The sequence below is a fragment of the Rhamphochromis longiceps genome, linkage group LG12, assembly GCF_057381845.1.
Source record: "Rhamphochromis longiceps isolate RC_006_pf linkage group LG12, R_longiceps_female_GT1.1, whole genome shotgun sequence".
NCBI classification, from domain to species: Eukaryota; Metazoa; Chordata; class Actinopteri; order Cichliformes; family Cichlidae; genus Rhamphochromis; species Rhamphochromis longiceps.
Window position 1 is genome coordinate 40,105,532 of NC_140568.1, and position 19,473 is coordinate 40,125,004.

Consider the following 19,473-nt stretch of genomic DNA (forward strand, 5'->3'; position numbering starts at 1 on the left):
TGCTGCCGCCCCAGCAGACCACACCATAAAAGATAGCAGAAGCCACCACAGAGTCATAGAAGGTCTTCAGGAGTGGGCCCTCCACCCCAAACGACCTGAGTCTCCGCAGCAGGTACAGCCTGCTCTGCCCTTTCCTGTAGAGGACGTCTGAGTTATGAGTCCAGTCCAGTCTGTTGTTCAGATGAACACCAAGGTACCTGTAGCTGTCCACAGCCTCAATGTCCATACCCTGGATGTTCAGTGGTTGCAGTGGAGAATGCTTGTGCCTGCGGAAGTCTACCACCAGCTCCTTGGTTTTACTGGCGTTGATCTGGAGGTAGTTCAGCTGGCACCAGTCCACAAAGTCTTGAGTCAGTCCTCTGTACTCCTTGTCGTCCCCATCAGTGATGAGGCCGACTATTGCAGAGTCATCAGAGAACTTCTGCAGGAAGCACTGGGTGGAATTGTGGGAGAAGTCTGCAGTGTAGATGGTGAAGAGGAACGGAGCCAGAACCGTTCCCTGTGGGGCCCCCGTACTGCAGAGGACCCTGTCCGACACACAGCCCTGAGTCCTCACATTAAAGCCAACTTCAAGAATCAGTCTGAACTCATTGTCTATAGCAGAGTCAGAGATGTCTAGAAACCAGAAAATGTTTAGTATCAGTGCAGGAAACAGTGTGAAGGACAGCGTGATTTAAGTACTTTCTGTCAGAAAAAGAAATATAAAACACTTTTATATTGATAGATGATTTATTGGTCACATGTTCATTGAACCATTGCTCAAATGTTTCATTCTAGATCAAAATGGATTGACTAAAGATCACCCACTGAGCTTCACAGTTACAATGACCAGCTCTAACTTGTCATGAGTCCTTGTCTAAAATGCTCAAAATACTGTTGCTCTATTTGCAAATTCTTAACAATGGAATTAAATTACTATTAAACCTAAATCATGATGAATATATTAATGCACCTTCATACTGTTAGTACCCAGGCAGTAATAATAGTCCAACTATGTCCTACATGTGCAGGTCTCTTATATCCTAATTTGACCTTGGCTGACACAAATTATTCAGGGTAAGTGTATCTGCCTAGATTGTACCACGCACATCTGCATGTGACATAATGTCCAGCTTTGGGCCGTTTACCAGTGTTGTAACTGAGCCAAAAGTGCTCTGAGTTGTCATGTTTAGCCCCAGATGTGTCTGCTATATGAGTAGGTAGTTAAATATAATACAACCACACCCTCGCATTTCAAAGAGTGGAATCTTTTCAGACTCTTCCATTTACACGCAACTTAAGTTACTTAGATGATTATCAGTATGAATCATTTATCAAACTTCAAAATCCAGTTGTAACAGAAATTCAGCACATGTGTATAATTAAGTCAGTTCTTAGATATGTATATATGCAAGTATGTTAACATTTCGTATATGCAAAATGTGAATATATCTGTATCTACAATACTGTACAAAAGTCTTGAGCCACCCCAATTTCTTTATAATTTGCCAAGAAAAGGGGAAATACATAAAATATAGCATGTAAAGCAAACAGAATTTGTTCTAATGAGCTTGGAAGTCAATATTTGGTGTGGCCATCTTTTTTCTTCAACGCGACCGGAACCCTCTTAGGCAAACTAATCCATAATTCATGTAAATAGCCTTCAAGAAGGGTTCTTCAAGCTTCTGGAAGGACATTCAAAGCTCTTCTTTGGATGTTGGAGGTCTTTTGTTCTTTTCTCTAACAAAATGATCACGCACTGCTTCAGTAATGTCGAGGTTTGGCTATGGGGAGGCCAATCCATGACTGATAGCGTTCCATTGTGTTTTTCTATGCAGGTCTTTTACTGCATTGGCAGTTTGTTTAGACAAAATGCCAAATACCACTAATTGAAAACAAAGCCCCAAACTATGATAGAGCCTCTACGTGTCTTAAACATGACTGTAGACAATCATTGAATTGTGTAATTCTTTCCTGACCTCTGAACTCAAATTTGGAGTCATCGTTCCATAAGACCTGACTCATCATTTGTGGGTGAATAGTAGATTGATCAAATGAAACACCGGATGCATTTCTCAGCTATCGTGCTATGATTTTGCTGAGTTATGTTCTTATTTCTTTAGGACATGACAATAAAATACTGTGCATCTGTTGTAGATATTTTTTTTTTGGCGTGACATGTCTTCTGTCCTTCACATGTTCAGTATCCTCATATTTTTAAAGGACACATTGCATAACATACAGTGATATGCAAACATTTTCAGCTGAACTGAGCACTTTTGGAATCTCTTTGTTGGTGCAAAAAGGATATTTTTTGTAGTATATGATGTAACATATATTTAAGTTTTGAAAGCATTTTCAGCTCAGATTTTCTGGAAACCTTATAAAACACAATTTTTCAATTTTTTGCCTTCTTGGTCTATATCGCAACTAAACATCATGAATCACAATGAAGCTAAAAGTGTGACATTTCACATGTATATTTCAAAATGGGTGTGTTGCATTACGTTGCAGACATGACTCAGCTGCTGAGTGTTCTACCCAGAAGAAACCCCTGTCCCAGCAGATGGTCTATAGCGGTTGTTTGGAAAGAGCCATGAGCCAGAATTAGTGATTACAATCAGTTGAAGCAACCCTGCATATGGGCTTTAGAGCCCTAACAAGATGTTACATATTTTGACTCCAACAACACACAGGTTTATTTCCCTACCCAGGAAGTTTTGTAGGGTCTTACCTTACACTATAAAGCATCTTGAAGCAACTGTTGTTGTGATTTGGCATGCTATGTTCAAAGTCTCTTAAAAATGACCTTTCTTCCCCAGTCTGTCTTGGCCATGTCTACACGCCTAAATCCGATTCTGTGATTGGCTGATTAGCGGTTTGCATTAACAAGCAGCTGAACAAGTATATTTAACAAAATTGCTGGTAGATACGTAGAATGTTACGGGTCAAGCTGATGAAGGTTGGGAGTGATCAGCTGTGTTTAACTTCAGGGCTTATCTGAATTAATGCTACGCTTTTAAGACTAAGCCCTAAAGACAGATGTTGTCTTAATTTATTCATTAAGTCTCTTCATGTTTCTGTCAGCCTTATGAGTTGGACGCACCTTGTAGATTTACTGTAACTAGAAATATGTAAATATTAGGGGTGCAACGATACACAAAATTCACGGTTCGGTTCGGTTCGATACTTTGGTGTCACGGTTCGATATTTTTTCGATACAAAAAAAATGTTCATGCCTTTTTAATTTGTCATTTATTAAAATTATAAAAATATATTTTAACTCAAAAGTACAGTTTTTAAATTTAACCCTAACCCTTGTGCGCGTTTTTTATTTTGACAGCGAATGCGCACCTGTGGACCACTTATGTGCAGCCCTGGTTATTTAGCTCGTCATATTGCAGCCACAGAAATTCTTTTGTCCATGAAACCATGAAGCTGCACTTTCTTTTTGCCTTATAGTCTGATTTGTCATAACTTCTCCGTTTTGTGGTAAGCTTTTCTTTGGCTGTCACTTCTTCACCCTGACCTGTCTTATTTGGCTCAGAAGAAATGAAATATATATCCTCCTGCTTTTACACACGCACTCACATAAGCTCAGCGATTCTCTGCGCGATCAACCTCTCACATGTTTAAGCTTGCTGCGGGAGATTTCACTTGTCATGTTTGCATAGTGAGCTAACGATTAATAAGACGATGTCAGAGGAATTGGTGCACAAATTTTCATCACTCACAGATCAGTGCTGTCGCTCTCTATACACAGTTCGCGCGATTGCAAAGTGAAAGCAAAAAAACAAGCGCAAATTCAAACGCGATTTCAATATGTCACATATTGACAGTGGCTCACCGATGCCAATGACATAATTACCCAGCTACATTTCTGAAAGAATGCAAAAGCATTGACATATATTTTTCTTCCTACAATAGCCCGACGGGCAGGGAAGAGATAGATTTTGGTAGCCCGACTGAAAAAAATCGCTAGCCCCAGGACGTCGGGCTAGCGATATTGCAAGCCCTGTATCTGATTGAGGAATCACTCATCTTTGGAAAAGAGAGTTTATTACAGAGAAATGTCTCTTTCCAAAATAAAAGCTATACTATCCGCTTCTTCTGGGCTATATTCTCAGCAGCATAAGGAGAATCATGTGCTAACAGCTGTCTAAATGACTCGGCTAAAGTTAGTAGCATGCTTGTTGTTTTTGTCTTTGCACTAGGTGTCAGGGTCCTGGGACTGGGCGACCCAGGATCCCTGAGCAGTTATGTATTATATTATTATTATTATTATTATATGTACTTTGGTATTGCTGCTGCTCTCCTCCATGATTGTAGATGTGAGTGTGTGTGTTTATGTCTGCGGGGATGCTTGGAGGATGGAGCTCAGCCACCTGCAGGCCTGAGGGGTGTGGCCCTGCGGAAGGACTGGCCACACCCGAAGCCACACATCTGCCGCTGATCAGGGCTCGTCGGGGGAGCTACTTAGGAGAGTCTTGGAGCTCCCACCGACGCGGGATCATTGCTTGGGACTCCACGTTAGTTACCCAGTTTAGGTTTTGGTCGTGTAGTGTATGCCTGCCATTGTTCAGTGTCCTGACTGCTGCCGCTATTGTTTCCCGCAGGAGGAGCGTGGAAGGCTTAAGGAGCAGCGAGCACCGGGAGTGCAGACACGGGAGCAGAGAGCACTTGGAGGACACGACACGGGAGTCTGGGGAGAAACACGGGGATTTATTGTTGTTTGATATCACCCTCTGTAAATAAACACTGTCTATACGTAGAGCACCGCGCCTGGGTCCTCCTTCCCCACACCTTCCACGGTGTGCCATGCCGCACCGTGACAGAATGATCCCGCCACTTATGGACCCAGCGGTCTCCGAGGAGAGGCTCAGGAGGGAAATTATGGACAAAGTGTACCGCATGTGTGACTTATGGTGGGAGAAGCCTGCGGAAGGTTCGCGTCACGCCGTGGAGAGGCGGCTGCAGGAGATGCTTTTTAAATTCCCCTGGCTGGTGGACTCCCTTAATGCGGTGGTCCTGGACTTCCTACTTTCCACCCTCCACCTCCACTCTCCTCCTCAGGCTGCCCACCAGCTCGGACAGCTGGTGGATTCACTGCCTGAGACGCCGGCCCCGACGCCGACACAGAAACGACGTTCGCGCCGCCAGCGTTCCTCACCGCAGCTGAATCCACAGACATCTCAACAGCCGGCTGTGGTGAGTCATATGGACAATTCTTCGTCACTCACCTCTACCGTTTACTCTGGGGCTATGTTTATACGGCCAGCTGCCCAGCCGGTAGCCAAAGCGCAGCCAGCGGCCCAGCTGGTCGCCGTACCACAGCCAATCGCCCAGCTAGTAAGTCGGCCGTCACCTGCTGAATCATTCCCCGCGACATCTACCTCGCTGCCTACCGTTTCATCCCGTTCACCATCTACACCACCCGCTGCTTCACCATCTGCAGCTGTAACACCGTCGTCATCTCATCCGCATGCAGTCACCCCTCAGCCATCTTCTCCACCAGCGGCAGCCTCCATTCCACTACCCACTCCAGCAGCCCTGTCCGGAGAGAGCGGCCTCACCCGCGTCCAACGCCTGATGGACTGGGTAACTCACACCACCAACACAAGGGCAAGAGTGGTGGGGTTAAACGCCATCGAGGCAATCCTGGAGGGAAACCCCTACCTCGGCCAGCTCAAGGGAGTTTCCGCCTGCCTTTGCACCCTGCGTAAAGCCCGGGGGGTAGTGCAAGCTCGGGAAACCTCAGACTTCGTCCAGCTGCAGCAGGAGCTCAGCATGCCCGAGCAGGAGCTCAGCGAGCCGGAGGAGCCCGCACCGTCAGCTGAGGTGCTCAGCGAGCCGGAGGAGCTCAGCATGCCCGAGCAGGAGCTCAGCGAGCCGGAGGAGCCCGCACCGCAAGCTGAGGAGCTCAGCGAGCCGGAGGAGCTCAGCATGCCCGAGCAGGAGCTCAGCGAGCCGGAGGAGCCCGCACCGCCAGCTGAGGAGCTCAGCGAGCCGGAGGAGCTCGGCATGCCCGAGCAGGAGCTCAGTGAGCCGGAGGAGCCCGCATCGCCAGCTGTGGAGCTCGGCATGCCCGAGCAGGAGCTCAGTGAGCCGGAGGAGCCCGCATCGCCAGCTGTGGAGCTCAGCATGCCCGAGCAGGAGCTCAGCGAGCCGGAGGAGCCCGCATCGCCAGCTGAGGAGCTCAGCGAGCCGGAGGAGCTCAGCATGCCCGAGCAGGAGCTCAGCAAGCCGGAGGAGCCCGCACCGCCAGCTGAGGAGCTCAGCGAGCCGGAGGAGCTCGGCATGCCCGAGCAGGAGCTCAGTGAGCCGGAGGAGCCCACATCGCCAGCTGTGGAGCTCAGCATGCCCGAGCAGGAGCTCGGCGAGCCGGAGGAGCCCGCTCTGCCAGCTGAGGAGCTCAGCGAGCCGGAGGAGGAGCTCTCGCTGCCGGCCGAGGAGGAGCTCTCGCTGCCGGCCGAGGAGGAGCTCTCGCTGCCGGCCGAGGAGGTCAGCGGACCGGAGGGACCTCCACGTCTAGCGCGGCCTCCTCGCCGTCCACATCCGGTGCGTCCACGTCAGCGATCGGCGCGTCATGGACCTGTTGCCACGCCTCGCTGTTGCTCACCGGAGCAGCGACGTTGCCACCGGACCCGTGGCAGGCCGCCGGAGGGGCAGCGCCGCCGCCACCGGACCCGTGGCAGGCCACCGGAACCGTTCCACCGCCACCGGACCCGTGGCAGGCCGCCGGAGGAGCAGCGCCGCTGCCACCGGACCCGTGGCAGGCCACCAGAACCGTTCTGCCGCCACCGGACCCGTGGCAGGCCACCAGAACCGTTCTGCCGCCACCGGACCCGTGGCTGGCCGCCGGAGGAGCAGCGCCGCCGCCACCGGACACGTGGCAGGCCCCCTGAACTGTTTTGCTGCTGCCGCCGGACCCGGGGCCGTCCGCCGGAGCTGCTACGTCGCCGCCGTTGGGCTCAAGGTAGGCCCCCTGAACTCTCTTGTTGTGTTGATGGGCCGCCTGTGACTGTTTGTGGCGTCTTTTCGTTTTCTTTTTGCACCGCTGCGGGATGCGCGGTCTGACTCTGAGACTGTGGACTGGGTCGGTTTGTTGTTTTGTTGTTTTTGCTTGTTTTGGTTCTGGCCCTCCGTCCTGGTTCCCCCAGCCGCCCGCCCTGGGTTGGTTGTGCTGTTTTTTGTTTTGGTTTTGGGGTCGTCGGGAGCCGACCCTTAGAGGGGGGGTACTGTCAGGGTCCTGGGACTGGGCGACCCAGGATCCCTGAGCAGTTATGTATTATATTATTATTATTATTATTATTATATGTACTTTGGTATTGCTGCTGCTCTCCTCCATGATTGTAGATGTGAGTGTGTGTGTTTATGTCTGCGGGGATGCTTGGAGGATGGAGCTCAGCCACCTGCAGGCCTGAGGGGTGTGGCCCTGCGGAAGGACTGGCCACACCCGAAGCCACACACCTGCCGCTGATCAGGGCTCGTCGGGGGAGCTACTTAGGAGAGTCTTGGAGCTCCCACCGACGCGGGATCATTGCTTGGGACTCCACGTTAGTTACCCAGTTTAGGTTTTGGTCGTGTAGTGTATGCCTGCCATTGTTCAGTGTCCTGACTGCTGCCGCTATTGTTTCCCGCAGGAGGAGCGTGGAAGGCTTAAGGAGCAGCGAGCACCGGGAGTGCAGACACGGGAGCAGAGAGCACTTGGAGGACACGACACGGGAGTCTGGGGAGAAACACGGGGATTTATTGTTGTTTGATATCACCCTCTGTAAATAAACACTGTCTATACGTAGAGCACCGCGCCTGGGTCCTCCTTCCCCACACCTTCCACGGTGTGCCATGCCGCACCGTGACACTAGGATGATGTCGGCGTAAATGTGCAGTCATATTCGTTGTGTTCCCACTAGTGATTTCAGGTTAATCTCGTTGAAATGACCTTAACGCCACAACACGGCAAATCTCCGTTAACGAGCTACCGCCGATCGCCCCGTGCATGGGGCTAGACGGCCAACACGTTAACGAGCTAACTGCGCTAACACACTAGCTCCCACCCATGTAATTGAGCATTGCACGGCACATCCAACATACTGTTTTACTTTAGTCCATGACTCGCTTACCTTCAGGGTCATACGTCACATGAAAACCAAAATAATTCCAAACGCCAGATCTGGAGAGCTTAACTTCTGTCTCGCTAGCTTGCCCTGCGCTCTTCCTTCTGACTATGCTGTCTGTGTTGAGCACTCAGTGGATCTGCGCTCGACAGTGCAGCCTAGGCGGAGTAGTCGAACGCAGATTCACTGAGCGCTCAACACAGACAGCATCGTCAGAAGGAAAGTTGATAAAATAAATTACAAATGTTGTATTGTTCGATACATATACGTACCGAACCGAAAGCACTGTATCGAACGGTTCAATATCGATACGAATATCGTTGCACCCCTAGTAAATATATTTATTTATATATTTATTTTTAGAATTATTTAATACACTGATTTATGTCCTGTGCCTGCAACCCAGTAAATGATTTATTCCTCAAGTGAGAAAAAGGTTGTTCAAACTATTTTAAACAATTTTAATGAATATATAGCGCTATAATAATCCCTAATTATTTCCCATATATATATTAAAACATTAAATCAGATTGATAATGGCCATTACTCGGTGTGACCAGGCTAAGCTGAATTCATTTAAGGTACATTTGTGACCTTATGACTGACTAATATTAACTATATATGCTAAAAACCAGATGTGCATTATTAACATTTAAATCAATTGAATTAAAAGTAAGCAGTGATTTTAAAATTTATTTCAAATAACCCTTTTTGAGATGCACAAATTCAGCTTATATAGTCAATGGAGTGTGCAATGCTTGTGTGTTTCTAGCGTTTCTGATGATACAAGTGTTTCCACTCCTGCTGTCTGATAAAATCCATCAGCAGCAGGTTTAGATGATGGTGAGAAGACTGTGATGAAGGATGACTGCAACTTAAGAGAGCATGTATATAACAAATGTGGACCTGAGCTGCTGAGCAAATATCCTATAATAGTGAGTGAGGGGCTATTTTTAGCCCATGTTGCCATGTGTGAGGAATGCTCTCTGCTGCACGCTCAGGCAAACTGTACATTTTTTGTGCACACGATAGAGCGTCATCCTAATCCCATGCATGAATGGAAGAGACGATGAGCTCCAATCCACTGAACTAAACTGCAGAGAGATGCGCGCGCACACACATATCTCTTCATTATCAGTATTGTTTATTTATTATTTATTATGTGCCTCTGTGTCTATTCTTATCCGTCCTGTATCTGAACCTTTCTGTTGTTCCTGTTGTTTTACTGGCCCGACAAGCTGAAGATAAAGCGGTTCCTCTTTTCCATCTTCCTGCCGTTATTTGCATGCTTCACTGACATGTAAGTTCAGGAATAAAAGATGCCAGTGTTGCAAATTTGACTGGGGCTATCAAGACTGGAAAGTACCCTTCATTGCTGAAGTCATACTAGGCTTTTTTTTTATTTAAAGGAACATCAGTTGCAGGTTAATTAAATGCCATCTCAATATCAGGACTTGTTTATATTGTCAGTGCTGACTGACAGGACATAATGCTTTCTTCATAATACTGGAATATTTTAGTTATCTGTAACAGGTAATGGCAATACCTCTAAAACGCCACATGAAAGCAGCAGAGATCAACAAACTGCTGCTAACCTGCAGCCGGCATTATTTCCCCTGCAGTGATGAACAAAGGTGAGGACTTTTTTTTATTATTATTGTTTTTACAACATCATATGTCAACTGAGATTAAAAATTGAAACTGGTAAAATGCAGTGGTTCAGCAGCAGCTATGCAGACAGGGCTGTGTTTGGCTATTTTAACCACAAAAGATCCTCAATGGTTTATTGAGCAAAATTGACCTCGAGCTGCAAACTGTCCATCCTCTTTCACTTCTTCACTTCATGATGTGAGAGGCACAGTACACCTTGGACAAGTTGCCAGTCTGCTGCAGGTTTAACACATAACCACGCATGTCTTTGCTCTGCAGAAGGAAGCTGGAGTACCTGGAGAAACTCCATGCAGATACAGGGAGAACATGGAAACTGCGCACAGAACGATTCAAACGTACGACAGAGAACTTATAGGTGGCAGTGCCACACTACAGTATCGCTCTTCTTTTAACCCCTGAATTTTCGCAAACATGTCCAAATTGAGAAAAATTCTATTTTTGAAATGGTCATGTTTCCTAAACTACTCATGCAATATTGATAAACATGGACTGGTATGAACTGAAACTTTATCAAGTATGGCATGCAAATGTCAAACTTCTATCCCGATCTAGTATCATGAAATCTGCAAGGCTGTAAAGTTACATTTTTTAAGTATATCAACATATTCTTTTACAATTTGGTGTTAAGATGCACCAGTGAAATGCATATAACCTTTGGACCTCATCTATTTGAGTCCAAAATTGCTAAACATTTTTTGTCATATTTATGTCACAATATACTGAGTAACTGAAAAAACACATATTTCTTGTCACAACATTCCACCCAGACATCAATATCTTCACCTGGTGGGTTAGGCTATAAATAAATGCAGTAAAATTTGTATTTTCTTTAACTGAAGTGGAATAATCCTGTTGCGCTTTCTAATAACATTTTTCATAACTCTTCTCTATATAGTTCTTTTTCTGATTTTTAAATTGTTACATAATTGGGACAGATGAAATATTATATGCTATTTTTTATCAGATAATATATGATATGCATACAATTTATGATTAAAGCTCATCCAAACAATAAATGTGGAAATGTGGAAACTTCTGGCTTCAATAAACAAACATGGCAAAAATTCTGAAGTGAAGCTTCCAAACAGGTCTTCACAAATAAACTGGTAACAGAGGTTACATTTGTGTGTTTTTCTAGAGACAATTTCCATCAAACAAAGACAGATATCAGTGCTAAAAGGGAGCACCGTTATAACACCACAAAATGTCTAGGCCCCATATTTAACATCTACTGGACAAAGGATGTTGAAGATTGAGCTGCCAGGCACGAGGACAGATGGCAGACGTATGACAGAGGAGGACATTGGGGATAGGGTGAGATTATATTATATTAATATCAATGTTGACATAATTCTGATGATAGAATAGTTTTGCTCAGAGAAAACAACTTTTTCTCTGCATAAAGCTGTATATGCAAGACTGCAGGCTGGTTTTTACAAAAGCAGAACTTTCAGTGTAAGCTGCACATTTGTGGCATATGCAAATGGTGCTTCCACCTTGTTGCAGACCGGTAAAACACAACTTCAAATAACAACTTTTTACAGAAGTCGTTGGAGAATTCCCAGAATGTGTTCTTACATGCACTGTACTGTTTAACGTATTTGCTCACCTGCCTTCACATGCATGAACTTGAGTGACATCTTAATACATAGTAATATGATACCCTTTCCCATTTGGCAATGACATATTGCATAAGGTTTAGGAGCGTGTTTATGGGAATATTTACCACTTTTTCAGAAACACTTTTTTATGGGATTTCCAGCATTGACTGGCGAAAGTTTGCCAGCTCTGGGCACTATGCTCCTCAGCACCCACCCCTCCCCTGCAGCTGAGCCACAAACCACACATACCGCCATCGCCCGACTTTGACCGGGGAGCCGTCCGGCCTAGCCTGGATGAATGGATTTAATAGTTAAATGTATCAGTTGTGAATGAGCATTAAAAAACTTGAGTCCTCAAAACTCAGTTTCCAGATGCAACACAATATAAACAAGAAGCACTCCAGGAGGTCAGTCCACCACCGAGCCAGCTCACTGTCCGCTGTGCTTTTAAGGGACTCGTATTTTATTTTGTCTTCATTCATTTTTTATTAATTGCTCTTTTTAAATGTACTTTGCACTTTGGTCAGATGTGACGTGATATTTTAAATCCCATTATAGTACTTTCTATATGTTGACAATACATCCCGCACTTTTAAGAATCAAAGTTTTGCAATTATAAAGCTTTATATCAACTTTTGACAAATAAATAATTATGTTGACCTTGAAGACTTTGGTGGATGTAAAAAGAAAAGTGGGACATTTAACAGAAACTCTGTAAGATGAAAAACATCTTTTTAATAAAAATTATTTTGTAAGTTGTTAAAACCTGATTTTTCATGGTGTGAACTCCCTTCAGTTGAAATAAAATAAACCAAATTAAATGTTACTCAGCCTTTTCTCGTCAAGCAGCACATACCTGTAACCTTATACTCAAAGAGCTAGGGAACATCACACTTCTCAACACTTTCTCTATATCTGTTCGTGTTGCTGGATGATCAGTAAATTAGTTCTAACCCTTACATTTTGTTTTTGCTATATCATGTTGTTTATGATGTAGTTTTATCAGAAATTTATTGTATATTTTTTGTATCGCATTTGATACAATTTTGGCAACTTTTGTTAACAACAATGTTAATTTTAGACCAAAATAGAGTTTTGTCCATAACATTTTGAAATTATGGCACGTATTGATCATGTTGATGAGATAGAGGTCTTAGAAACTCATGTAGCAAACATGATACGATTGGCATTAGGCTTAACTGTGTGTGCACATTTTTATATACCATCAGTTGAAAATAGGTGAAAATATCCTTGCTTGATTACATTTTTCTTATTCTGTATTTGACATGATGTTGTTCATACTAATAAACCTCTTAATGTCCACCAGATTAGCATAGAGATGTTTAAAGTTTGGTTTTCCTCCTCACATATACAATCACCAAATACTTCATTAGTTACACCTATTCAATAAGTTAATAAAAAAAAACGCTAACAGATGGATGTATGGTGTGAGTTTGAATATCTAAGGAGAATTCTTCAAGGTCACTAATATTTAAACCTAGGTGACATCTTCCTCAAGCTATTGTGCTCACAAGATTTTCAGAAAACTATATTTGAACTTTTCTGAGATTTTTAGTAGATTTGCCTATGCTATCAATTTGAAAATCCTACATCATCTCATTTTCCAGTTTTGTTCGCAGAGTTGGGTGTCCACACTTCACGTCCAGCGGTGTGACAGGAACAACTCATAGGCTATTTACAGAAGGAAAAATATTGGATTGCAATCCATTCATTTCCGCCTCAAGTCACGTACGTCGTTCCACCGAAACCATTGCCGAAACTATTAAAATCACGAAAGTGTATTCATACATATGACCAGAGTGACGTTAAATAACACAGATAAAGTTATTATTGTTTTCGTGCTGTGGAAACATGCCCCTTAACAAAACACCATGTAGATGACAGTGCAAAGTGACTCACTGTGCCTCTATGCCAGTCAGTTAAAGAAAGTGTGATGAATTTACATGTAGTCAATAGCAACACAAACACACTGACCAATTTAAAGGATTTGAAAAGAAAATTGTGCACAAAAATAGTAATAAAGTATGCTGTGCTTCTGGATAGAAGAACATAGGTACTCATGTACCATGTGCATTTTTTATTCAGTTATTTATGTTCGTTGCTAAGCAGCAACGAACAGGGTACAGCAGTTTTGTCTCTCAGCAAGAAGGTCCTGGGTTCAAATCCTTCATGTGGCCACAGCCTCTCTGTGTGGTGTCTGCATGTTTTCTCTCCAGGTACCCCGGCTTCCTCCCACAGTCCAAAGACATGCAGTTAGTTGGGCCAACTGGACTGGTGATTCTAAATTGCCTACAGGTATGAATGTGAGTGTGAATGGTCGTCTTTCTCTTTGTGCTAGACCTGCGACAGACTGGCCACCTGTCCAGGGTGTACCCTGCCTCTCGTCCTATTTTAGAAGTTCCAGCCCCCCGTGACTCTGATAAGAACAAGAGGAAGAAAATGGATGAATGGGTTATTGCTGTATATTGCTAGGCAAGTTCTAAAACTTCACCCTCTTAACTAAATCCAGAAAAAATTCAAATATCTTTTGACCCCTGAACTTTGGCAAAAGTGATCCAATGGTGATACGTGTTTCAGTTTCTTTGCTATGGCCTCTCTTCCTAAACTGTTTCACCTGGTTTTCATGAAGTTGGACTTCATGATTTATCTCAAGTTGGCCTTTTGACTTCTACACTCAGAAAAATTATGGTTCTTAAATGGTTCTTCAGATGTCTTCATGGTTCTCTAAAGAACCATCATACGTCAAAGAACCTTTTTATTTTGTGGATGGTTCTTCAGCTATTACAAATGGTTCTTTAAAGAACAAAAGGTTCTTCATCCTTAGCAATCTAAGTTTGATGGTGTAAATGGCATAAATATTTATTCACTATAACGAAGCTGTGAATTATACTGTGTGTTTTCTTTGTGTGCATGTGTGTGCGAAGGGGGAGGGCGGGATACCTGGCAATTACCCTTTAAGAGAAGATGGTAGGAAACTGAATATTCAAATAAAAGTTAGAAATATCTGCTAAAAATATACTGGTGGCAGGGGTGGGGGGCCAAAGCCTAAAGACCCTAACCCCCCCCCACACACACACCCCTAACCCCGTAAACCCATTAGGAATATGGTGAGTTAACAAACAGTAGACACAATACACACATTCAAATATTGTACTTTAGTTTAAAATTTTAATAAAGCATTACTATTTTCTACTCCAAGGCATTACTTTTGAGATTATTATATATTTTTGAAAATATAGCATAATGATAATACTAGTTATTGTAAACTTTACAAACCACCCAGCAGTATGTAAAGTCAAATTATAAAATACAAGTAAATAACAATTTCAGAACAGAATGTCAGTGTAATGAACACACTTCGTTTTGACAAAGCGCACTGCTTAGGTAAATGATCTGAGTAGTTGTTCATCACTGAGCAATTTGTTAATATGTGTTAATAAATGACAGGGAGAGCGGACGGAGAGGGTCAGTCGTTGGGATGCGCATGCGCAGACAGAGTGTGCGAGCGGCGGGCCTTGACCTTTGGGGGGAAAAAAACTCACGGACGGTGACAGCTAGGCGGATAACAGTCTTCAGTACCTGCTGGACTTTGAAGCTGTGGATTCTGGGACTGTTAGAAAAGGTAAAACATTTTCATTAAAACCTTATTACTGTTTTGTTTTTGTTACTCGTCATTGTAGATGGCTGTTAATGTTGTGCTAACAGTAGCGATTAGCTAGATACGTTAGCCGTTGAGGTCAGCGCAATTTAGTATCTGGTATACAAAAACTGTTTTCCTAACAAAACCACTGTTATAATTAAGTGAAGGTGCTCCCAGCTAATTTGAACCTTTGGCTTCTAAAATATGTGGTTCAATTGCGTGCTGCGTACATAACCTAATGTCAGCTAGACCGAAATTAAAATTTTACATATTGTTAAAGTCACTAAAATGGCGCCTGAAGCCTGTTGTGATGTTAGCTCTGTGTCTGCTCTAGAAACTCTGAAATTCTGTAGATCTGAGCCGTACATTAAATACTCACATGAACCTGTACTTTGAATTCTGTATGAGCTGTATAAAATACAGCTATGCATAAGAGTTTTGAATGAATAATTAGATTAGATAACTCTTTATTGTCTAATTGAATTATATAGAAATGAATAGAAATGTGACATGAGAAGGTGTGTCTTTGACTGTTCCTGCATAACTTAGTTTCGGACTAGTTGACAAGTTATGCTCCGGTCATTTGATGTTTCCAAGATAGATGTTCTTTTGTAATATAGTTAATTTTTTTGTATATTTCATTTATCCACCATCATACATACAAGCCAAGAAGAGGTCGTTATACTAACAAGAGGTATCAACGCTGGGCCAAATTCAGCACGTGGTTAAAGTTTGTAATCCAGCCAGGGTGTAAATATCACTCAGCAGCCAGAGCTGAAGCAGGTAGCATCAACACATAAATCTACTCTACCCGGCTTAAATCACAAGAGCACCTCTGACCAAAAAGCTGTAGATTTTTCTTGTTTGCACAAATTAATCCAGATTCACATTAATTGTGTTCACAGCTCCAACAAAATGAGGAAGAGGAGGGGGAGAAACACAATTAGGTTGAATTACAATTGGATGGAAGGCGAGGACAAGGAGAAGGAAGCTTAGGATGAGGAGGAAGAGAAGCAGCAGGAGCATCTTTAGGGATCCCTATGATGTCATTGAGGTTTGTTTCATTAATATGGTCCTCTCACAAAGAACGATGACTTGTTTTAGTTCACCTACTTCCTGTATTAAATAGTGATGTGCAAAATGTTGTGAAAAACCATGGAGCAGGCACGTATAGTGCATCTGCAGGTAAATGAACATCAAATCTCTAAGACAGACTGAAATCTGTATATTTATCACCCTTATGATAAAACCCATGTCAGCCATTGGTTTATAGACTTTGTATTTTGAAGCCTCAACATTTGCTTTATTGCTGTTGCTATGTTGGGACCATATTAGGATGAGGGATCAGAATCTGGAGTCATGCACACTATTGTTTCATTTAGTGTGTATCCATAAGATTCGTACAGCAGACCCAAGTTGTGCCTTGAAAACAGGAAAGTCGTCTGCTTAGAGGAGAACTGTAATAGCAGGCTTGTACAAAGTGAGGCTTTGTGCTCTCGTTTTACTTCTGTCACCCTGTTTTGATGCAGATTTCACTTGAAATCAGGCAAGAACTGGACTTATTTTTTACAATGTGTTCTTGTGAATTGATTGTGTATCGCATATGTTTGATTTGACTTTCTGCAAGACAACAATCGTCCACTGGCCAAAAAAGTTTTCCAAATACCTCCACGTGATCAAGCCTGGATTTAGAAAAGAATAGCAAAAAAAACCTGCACCTCCTGCTTCAGATGCAATTTGTATTTCTGTGTTCAGAGGCAGCGGCGAGAGGGGAGACCTCGGCTCATCCAGCTGGAGAGACTGACCAGGAGGAGTCGAACATTAACTCAGCTCTTCCAGGGCACCCTGCAGACTCGGCTGCTGGCATCGACGAGGGATGACGTGAACGCCAAACTGGAGTCCATCACAGGTCAACTGCAGGTATGCGAGTCAGACCTTCTGAGGAGGGTTTCACTTTTCTCTCTTCTTTATAACTGACTCTTTTCTCTATCTCTTTCAGCTCCTTGTCTCAGAGTGAGAGGGATTTGAAGCACAAAGGGAGGAGCTTGTCGTTTGGTTGGCTGATATGGATGTCCGCCTGAGTGAGGTTGACCAGCTGACAGGAAGCACCAGTGAAAAACTGAAACAACTGCAGGTGTGGGCTTGTTTTGATATGACATATATTTGATATGAAACATACGTCAGAGAGATTATCCTAAACTGGACTAACAAAGGACCATGAGTACAACATGAAACGTACATTACATAGCGTAAGGCTGAAGTTCATTGATCATTTTAATCATAAACTTGTTGTTGAAATATTTTTACTGGACATGCAAGCATCTGCTGATGAAAATTTGTTGATTTATTGGTCTGTTATGAAGCTATTGCTATTTCTAATGTGTTTTATCACTTTCTGATGTTTTATTAATTAAACAATACATGTATTATTTGTTGTGTTATCTGTAGATATAGTATTTTTATATATATATTTATTTATAGTATAGCAAATATATTTAATTATTACTGTTTAAAACACTAATGTGTGACGTGTATTAGTAGTGATGTTGTGCTGAGGGTTAAAATGCCTTTTTGTCTTTTGGTTACTACAAAATGACAATAAACCATTAATATATGTCTATGCTGTGCTCGTATTTATTTTACCCTGCTCAAATTCAATTTATGATGCATTTTATTTTGAAAGATTTAAAATGGTTCTTTAAAATGGTTCTTTTAAAAGAACCATTTTTAAAAAGGTTCTTTGAAAAACCATTAAAGGTGCCCCAAAGAACCATTTCTTGATGGTTCTTTGGGGCACCTTTAAAGGTTCTTCAATGAACCACTGAACGAAATGGTTCTTCAAAGAACCATTGTTTGAAAGGTTCTTTGTGGCACCAAAAAAGGTTCTTCTATGGCATCAGTCTAAAGAACCACTTTTGGTTCCAGTTGGCACCTTTATTTTTCTGAGTGTACGCTGACCTTAGAGTTTGCAGCAAGAAAGCAGAAGTCGCATGTTTGTTGCTGTCAGCGTTAATCTCGTTAAAATGACATTAATGTCATAACCGTATTAACGCAGCAAAACTCCGTTAGCGAGTTAGCATGGATCGCCCCGAGCGTGGGACTGCACTGCGTCAAGGCGTTAGCGCAGTTAGCTCGTTAACATGTTAGTGCCGTGCAGCCCCACGCACTGGGCGATCCGCGCTAACTTGCTAATGGAGCTTAATGCAGTTATGGCGTTAACATCATTTTAATGAGATTAACATTGACAGCACTAGTTACAACATAATATAACCCACAAGTAAAATTTTGGAAAATTTTGATCTTTTTGCTGATTAATAACATTATAGTCACGCTAAATAATTTGATTTTGAATTTGATTTCGAATCAGATAAAAGGGTCGGAAAATTGAGGGATGAATGTTGGGTTGTATAAATGTGTGCAAAGGAGTAAATGCGCCTTGTAGCGTAACGCGCAGTGTGAGGTTGAGATCAGAAATGTGAGGTATAAATGCAATCCATTTGTATACGGGCGCATTGTTGCAGAATTGTTCTGTCAGGTGAATGAGAGAACAATTTAAAAGTCGATTTTTTACAGTAACGTTTAAAGTTAAGAAGTAAAACAGGTCATAGACAAGTGCACAAGGAAGTCGAATTCTATTTTGTTGTTTTGTTTTTTGTGTGCAAATGAAAACAAAACAAATTTTTGGATAGTTGATAAAGAGTGTGAGTCATACACAGGAATTGGGTGTGGGCTTGACATAAAATCTGTTTAAGAAGCATCAGTCAAAATGTTTGTCAGAAAGTACTTTCAGGCTGACTGAAAAGCTTCTTAAATAGCCGTTTTATGTCATGTCCACACCCAACACCTGCATATGATTCACACTGACAGTTTCCAAGACAGGTTTCACTTGTATTTAGCCATTTGTTTATCCCTTGTGAATCTCTGTTTATATTCTGTAGTTGCTGTAAGACACTTTCTTGTCATGTACTTTACGTAGTTTCTAGTAATTTCTATTCAAGCTGAAGGCAAATGAGGGGCCAACCTAGTATTAGCATTAAGATAAGATAAGATAACTCTTTATTGTCATTGCACAGTCATACATAGTACAGTAGTACAATGAAATTGGAAAAACTGTCCTACGTCGGCACTACATATAACACAACACGACACGATATGACACATCACAACGCAACAAACAACACAACACAGTATATTAACTTAGTATAAAAAAGAAGAATAAGTGTATGTGTATTGCACACTGTTATTATTGCACATTAATTATTATTGCACCTTGTTATAAGCATGTTATTAGCATCTGTGCTCGTTACAGTGAGTTCAAATTTATTTATTTTTTTTGAATTTTCATGATCCGAACTTGTCGTGTTAAATATATACACACTGAACCCGCTGTTTGGGGGAAAAAAAATGTCTCCAAAAATACGCGCTGTGAAAAAAATAATAAAGT

The 19,473-nt window shown here is 42.7% G+C and overlaps 1 protein-coding gene and 1 long non-coding RNA gene across 3 annotated transcripts; both read left to right on the forward strand.

Moving 5' to 3' along the window:
- The first annotated feature begins 4,797 nt into the window (after positions 1-4,797).
- Positions 4,798-7,277, forward strand: LOC146657948 (uncharacterized). Its single transcript, XM_085427079.1, has 3 exons — positions 4,798-5,210; positions 5,334-6,632; positions 6,675-7,277. The coding sequence occupies exons 1-3, from the start codon at positions 4,798-4,800 to the stop codon at positions 7,054-7,056; spliced, it is 2,094 nt and encodes a 697-aa protein (XP_085283205.1). The 3' UTR covers positions 7,057-7,277.
- Positions 7,278-14,920: 7,643 nt separating this feature from the next.
- LOC146657949 (uncharacterized) lies at positions 14,921-17,274 on the forward strand. 2 transcript variants are annotated; one of them, XR_014914227.1, is made up of 4 exons: positions 14,921-15,011; positions 15,935-16,083; positions 16,785-16,949; positions 17,029-17,274. It is a non-coding gene; the product is annotated as an uncharacterized LOC146657949 (long non-coding RNA). The 2 variants fall into 2 exon arrangements; XR_014914228.1 differs by lacking the exon at positions 14,921-15,011 and having other exon boundaries at positions 15,785-16,083.
- The last annotated feature ends 2,199 nt before the right edge of the window (positions 17,275-19,473 follow it).